Here is a 7,492-nt window from a genome sequence, read left to right as displayed (position 1 = left end):
TCACCGTGTTGACCAGGATGGTCTCGATCTCTTGACCTCGTGATCCACCTGCCTCGGCCTCCCAAAGTGCTGGGATTACAGGCGTGAGCCACCACTCTCGGCCTTTAAAGAATTTTTTAATTCTCTAGTTTAAAAATTAAAGTGGCATATGTCTGCAGTTCCAGTACTTTGGGAGGCCAAGGTGGGTGGATCACCTGAGGTCAGAAGTTCGAGACCAGGCTGGCCAACATGGCGAAACCCCATCTCTATTAAAAATACAAAATTTAGCCAGGCATGGTGGCGAGCGCCTGTAAACCCAGCTACTCGGGAGGCTGAGGCAGGAGAATCGCTTGATCCCAGGAGGTGGAGGTTGCAGTCAGCTGAGATTGTGCCATTGCACTCCAGCCTCGGCGACAGAGCAAGACTCCATCTCAAAAACAAACAAACAAACAAAAAACAGTAGTGCTAAATTATGTTTAAAGTGGCAAGTCCAAAGACGAACTATTTAAAGTTTGAGTGCTTGCTCTAGCTCAAAAATGCAGCAAGGCAGCTGGCAGAGGTGAATGATTATCTCACAGAATCTTGGGCATCCACATTAAGAGACAAATATCTTCTAATACTGTAGCAGTGGATAGCACCACAAAACTCAGGACACATACACACAAATCACACATTAGCCCCAGGCAAACACAGGGTATGAAATGATATGATCAAATAATTATTTAAAAAGATAATTCTAGGCACTTTCACCCACAAGTGTGTTTAAAAATACAAATTTCATCACAAATTATTTTGACTGTTCAAGATCACAAGCAAAACAAAAGCCACAAGGTCGTAAAAATGTGACATCATTATTTTAGGTCAAAATAGATCTAAATTAAGTATAAAGCACGTTTTAATCTTTCTCAAATTTCTTCTTTGTGCCTGAATATAAATTATAGTAAATTTGTACAAGTAAACACCATAACTGTTCTTAACTAATAAAGTTTAAGTGTTAAAACAAAGAATTCCCAAGAAATGTGATTAATGACAATCATGTAGCAGTAGTTTCACATAGTATTTTGGGAACATTCTTTTATTTAATAAGCCTAGACATTACAATATGCTTCAAAAATAGTCCGAGCTGGTGAACCAATTCAAGTTTTGACTTCAAGCAGACTGTCAGAGCAGTAGTGAGGCAGAAAGTGAGAACACTGTCCAGTTTGAAATGAAGCTGTCATTTGCCTGCCAACAGATAATGCACACCATGCCCTTTTCAAGTTCATCACAAGACTACCTCAGAAGTGACACTTTTTGATCCATTCAGTACTGAACATCCTTGGAAAGGGTCCAAGAATTGCCTTCATTATTCATTTCTGCTCCATTGCAGAAATAAGAATGAAGTTTCATTGTATATATCAATGATAATTTTTCCAAGGCAAATAAAATAGTCTGCCATAAACATTTCTCTCCTATAGTAAGGAATCAATCTGAAGCAGATCTACACTGACAGAAAATAAATCTGGTCGGTTTGACATACAGCTTATTCTCTGTGACAACACTAGCACCTACTATTCATTCTGTATTTGATTATGAATCTTCCTGAAGATGCTATCATATTGTCATCCTACTGCTCAACATTACAAAGCTTCCCTGCTGCCCAATTCTAAATTCCTTTGCCTGGCTTTCAAGGACTATTGCCCAACCTACCTACCTAACCTTAGTTCCTACCAGCCCCACTATGACTGCCTCTCTCCCCACAGGCCCTCATGACTTGTTTATCCCATTCACTGTATCCAGAGTATTTTCCTTCCTCCCTACATCTATCCATCCTCCCACGCCCCACTTCCTACATAAATGTTCTTTCTACTATTTCTACTTACAATGACAGAGCTCTCTCTCTGAATTCCTATCATAAAGTCAGTCTTTATTATAGCTCTTTAACTGGAAACTTCTTAAAATATTTCTTTTTTATAAAATTTCTCTGCAGTAGAGTTTCCACCTTTGCTCCACCATCATACATACAAAAATAAAACTCAAATTTATGGCATATCCCCATGGGTCTACTTGGGATTATGCACAATATCCAGCCACAACAGCTATAGTTCCACTAATTTCTCTTCCATTAAAGAAAACATAATAACGAATATATTATACTTCAATGAAAGTTTTAAAAAAACAAACTCATAATGAGTAGGAATGAGAGGGATATTATTTTACATGTAAACTTAAATATGCTCCATTAGTTTTTTTTTAAAGCAAAGCATTCGTATCCTCTGGCACTTTATTACTGTTAAATCATTTGCAATACATCTCACAAGTGACCATTCATTACACACTGGTAAGAACGACTATTCTATATACAGTACTTAGCATGCTAGGCAATCAGTAAATAATTAACCAAGGAGCACGTCTAGCCCATTAATCAATTATACATAAAACATTACTGCCACAGCTGTATGATGAAGATGATGAAGAAGAAAATGACAACTGACCCATGATACAAAATGCAAACATGGAGTACAGCAGCTGACTCCACCGCTAACAGTCTCAAAAGGAACAAATGATTTCTTTCTTTTTTTGAGACAGAGTTTTGCTCTTGTCACTCAGGCTAGAGTGCATGGCATGATCTCTGCTCACTACAACCTTTACATCATTTTAAATTTATTAAACCCATTTTTCAATATGCCCTTAATTGCCAATCACACAAATAGCCTATGATAGGATTTTGAGACCCCTAAATTCTAAAGGTGTTACATCTTTCCCTGAAAAATCTTTAAATAAATATCACATAGATTAGGTATGAATCTATCTACAGGTCAAGTATCTTCTGTTTTCTGTAGCCTTGGTATCTTAACATTCTAGGAATACAGACTGATCTAACAATAAATTTTTTAATATTTTAGCCTTCAGTGTTGCTTAAGCAGTCACTTGAGAAATCCTTGCAAAAGTAGACTACAGAGGAAGTTTCAGTCAGTCATGCCCTAGAAATTTCTAAACATCAACCAAACAGCTCAAAAGAATGTCCTACTCAATAGTTCCAAGGATGTCATTAATTGCTTCCATCTGTTTATCCTTCTCTGTCCCTGTCTTTTCCAAGTCAAGGCATCTACTATTTTCTGCTTCATTTTTGCATTCTATAGAAAAACAAGAAAAGAAAAGCATAAAAATCCATCATGGTTTGTTTTATTTGGTTTTGTTTTAAACAGGGTCTCACTCTATCACCCAGGCTGGAGTACGGTGGCATAATGACAGCTCACTGCAGCCTCGACCTCCGAGACTTAAGCAATCCTCCCACCTCAGCCTCCCAAAGTGGTGGGATTACAAGTGCGAGCCACCATGCCTAGCCCTCCAGCATGTTTTCAATTATAGAATACTTATCTGCCCCCAAATTTGTTGGACAACCACAGCCATATTGTTGTTTGTATTCAAGGCTATTTTCAAATAACATTTCAGACTGTGGCATATTAAATTACACACTTCAAAACTGCTCAGTAAAGTTTTCAGTTGATCATAACACATGGTTTTTCCCTGATTAACCATGGAGTCCAGAGTTTTTCTCCATGGCACAATAAAAGCTCAAACCTCTGAATGGTCTCATCCATTGACTATCCTTTTCTAAATCAATTGTTTCATTAACAACTACATGATCAATCATTTTTTAATTCTGTCATTTCTTCCACATTTGTTGGTTAGAATTCACCTTACAACTAGGGCTACTAATAAATGCTTACTTTTCATTAAATTACCAATTATTAGAGTAAGGGGTTGATGCCCTAGCTACCACACAGGGTGATCAATTAAGTTTTGTTTTGAAGTTACCAAATTTTTTGAAATTTATACCACAACTAGGATGTGCTCATTGTTAATTCTTCTTAGTCCCCAAAGAAACCTGTGAGAGCAAATAGAATATTTCAGAATATGTCTCCATGGATGAACAAAAATAGTTTCCTGAAAAAATCCATTTACCAATCAAATCTATTCATAAACTAGAATGTCAGGGTTGGAAGCAATTGTTTGTAGGGTCATCAAGTCCAACTACTTACCTGACAGTGAAACAAACCCCTTCTCACTCATTCCCTGTGTCCTATACCTTCCAAGGGGTGAGGAGTAACCTGCTACAAGTTAGAGCTATGTTTTTAATGTAAGGTAAATACAAGTGTAATTATAGTATGTTTAGTTGACAGCATAAGATTCCTCTTAATATTACCAGGCTAAGGCCAGGGCACAGTGGCTGATACCTATAATCCGAACACTTTGGGAGGCCAAGGCAGGAGGATCGCTAGGAGTTCAAGACCAGCCTGGACAACAGAGAGACTTTGCCTCCACAAATGATTTAAAAATTGTCTGGGCATGGTGGCACACACCTGTAGTACCAGCTACTCGGGAGGCTGAGGCAGGAGAATCACATAAGCCTGAGTGATCGAGGCTGCAATGAGTCATGATCGCACCACTGCACTTCAACCTGGGTGACAGAGTGAGAGCCTGTCTCAAGGTTTGTATATATTACCAGGTTGATCAGATGGCGTGTAAACAAAGTAGGCTGATGTTGGTCAGAGCTGGAAGAAACCTTGAGATCACCAAGTCCAATGAAGGTAGGACAAAAAAGATACTCCCACAAAATAGGCTCTACAAAAAAAAACAGATGCTTCCAGCACCTTACTTCCTGACACATGAAGACATTTTATGGAATTAACAGAAACATAGTTGCATAAAGCACCCACTCAAGTTAGTTAGAAATAAGAAAACATTAATACGGGTGAAAGTTTTGCATCTGTTCAATGAAAATAATAGAACATAAGGAGGATAAAAATAAAGGAACACTTTTAGTTTTATTTAAAGTTGTGATATATAACATACATAGAGCAAATAAACATAAGTATGATATAATTAATAAATATAAAACAACCACCCATGTAACTCATCACTTAAATAAAAAATAGAACATTATTACCACTTTTAGAAGCCCTTGTGTACCTCTCCCTGAGTATAAACCTCTTCCTCCCTCCCAGAGATAGGACTACCCTGGTTGTGGTGACCATTATTTCTTATTCTTCTTTATCTTTTTACCATATAAATAAGCATGTCTAAACAACATAGTTTATTTCTGCATGTTTTTGAACTTTTTTTTTTTTTTTGAGACAGAGTCTCACTCTGTCACTCAGGCTAGAGTGCAGTGGCACGATCTTGGCTCACTGCAACCTCCACCTCCCAGCTGCACGCAATTCTCCCTCCTCAGCCTCCCAAGTAGCTGGGATTACAGGTGTACACCACCACGCCTGGCTAATTTTTGTATTTTTAGTACAGATGGGGTTTCACCATGTTGACCAGGCTGGTCTCGAACTCCTGACCTCAAGTGATCCACCTGCCTCAGCCTCCCAAAGTACGGGATTATAGGCGTGAGTCATCACAACTGGCCATTCTTAAACTTTAAATAAGTGGAACCTACATATCTATCTATCTATCTATCTATCTATCTATCTATCTAACTGTCTTTCATTTCCCTCAATTATTTTTGACCATTCATTTCTCTTCTTTCTTTTTATTTATTTATTCTTTTAGATACAGGGTTTCACTCTGTCACCCAGCTGAAGTGCAGTGGTGCAGTCACAGCCCACTGAAGCCTCAACTTCCCAGGCTCAGGTGATTCTCCCACTTCAGCCTCCTGGGTGGCTGGGACTACTGGCTCATACCACCACACCCAGCTAATTTGTTGTAGAGATGAGTTTTCACCATGTTGCCCAGGCTGGTCTCAAACTCCTGGGCTCCAGTGATCTGCCCTCCTCAGCCTCCCAAAGTGCTAGGATTATAGGTGTGAGCCACTGCACCTGGTCTCATTGTTTTTTTCCATTGAAATGAAACTCATATAGCATAGAATTCACCATTTTAAAGTGAAAATTTCTTACTCTTTTTCATTACTAATATTATAATTTCTGACTATACAATGATTATTTTTATCCATTCCACTCTAGATAGACCAGTTGAGTCATCATGAACAATGCTGAGAGAAATTTTTTTATATGGATGCTAGTGTGCATGCACACAAGTATTTCTAGGGAACATACCTGGGAGTGGAACTGCTTATCTTCTACTTTACTAATGTCAAATTGTTTTCCAAAGTGGCTGCACCAATTTATATTCCCAACAGCAGTGTAAGAACATTCCAATTGCTCTACATCTTATCAATGACTAATATGATCAGGCTTCTTAATTTAGGGTGCATAATAAAATAATTTGCACTTCTCTGATGACTGAGATAAAACACTTTTTCATATATTTATTGGCCACTTAAATTTCATCTCTTTTGAGGTGCCTATTCAAGTCCTTCACACACCTTCTTTTTGAAAAATCTTATGTTATTCTTATTGACTTCTATGAGTTCTCCTTTTTTTGTCCTACACATCAGCCTTTACTTTTGTTTAGGACTTGACTGCCATGTAGAACAAAACCACTAATGAAAGACAATATAAGAACCTACAAAGTTTTAAGTATTCAAACATTAGTAAGTCTGTTTGTTTTATGGAGAATAGGCCAAAAAGCCTGGAAATTGTTTTTAGGAGTACTAGGAGATATATAAATATAACTTAAATTTAAAATATAACTGAATATATGAAACAATAATTTCCAAAAGTTTATATCTACTATTATCCCCTTATCTCCAAGCAAAGGTGCCTAGTATACAATGCAGACTCATGCATGCTATAGTCAGAATGGGTCTCTAAATCCTTTTCATTCTGGAAAGAAAAGCTCAAAAGTCATGGTTTTATTAAACATTATGTCAAAAATCGGCCAGGTACAGTGGCTCACACCTGTAATCCCAGCACTTTGGGAGGCCAAGGCAGGTGGATCACCTGAGATCAGGAGTTCAAGACAAGCTTGGCCAACATGGTGAAACCCCATGTCTACTAAAAATTACAAAAATTAGCTGGTAGTGGTGGCACATGCTTGCTACTTGGGAGGTTGAGACAGGAGAATCACTTGAACCCAAAAGGCAGAGATTGCAGCAAGCTGACATCATGCCATTGCATTCCAACCTGAGTGACAAGAGTAAAACTCCTTCTCAAAAAAAAAAAAAAAATTAGTATGTCAACAATGCCTAATATCAAAGACTAAAATGAACAGATTTTTAAAAAGTTAGAAGATAAAAATGTTGAAATTTCAATTGTAAACAAAAGTTTTGTACCAAAAAAAAAGTTGTTACTGAAATCAACTACTTTTTCTTCCTATCAATAGTATTATTCTGCTTAACAACCCAAGAACGTTTTAATTACTTACTTAATAAATGCTGGTGGCATATCTCTCTTCAAAATCTGATCCTCAGTGGTTTGAACAGTCTCTTTTCCAACCTACAAGGGAAAAAAAATTAATAATTCAAGTATAAATTCTCAGACTTTAAAAAATTATTACTTAAGCATATTTGAAACATAAACATAATCTATCATTAAAATTTCCAGATTTAAGGGAAAATTCTGGATTAAAAATTTTTTTTTTCTTTTCTTTTTTTTTTGAGACAGAGTTTCACTCATGTTACCCA

The 7,492-nt window shown here is 37.2% G+C and overlaps 1 protein-coding gene across 4 annotated transcripts in view; it reads right to left on the bottom strand.

Annotated features, from left to right (window-relative positions):
* The window catches only part of VCL (vinculin), a 121,609-nt gene that overhangs the window by 66,502 nt on the left and 47,615 nt on the right, over positions 1-7,492 (bottom strand). For all 4 annotated transcript variants that reach the window (XM_017548575.2, XM_017548580.2, XM_017548587.2 and 1 more), the window contains exon 2: positions 7,234-7,304. In XM_017548575.2, the coding sequence (XP_017404064.1) occupies positions 7,234-7,304 (71 nt within the window). The remainder of the gene's footprint in view (positions 1-7,233; positions 7,305-7,492) is intronic.

Source organism: Cebus imitator, unplaced genomic scaffold, assembly GCF_001604975.1.
Source record: "Cebus imitator isolate Cc_AM_T3 unplaced genomic scaffold, Cebus_imitator-1.0 Scaffold11, whole genome shotgun sequence".
Lineage (NCBI taxonomy): Eukaryota > Metazoa > Chordata > Mammalia > Primates > Cebidae > Cebus > Cebus imitator.
This window is presented reverse-complemented; position numbering and strand designations above follow the sequence as displayed.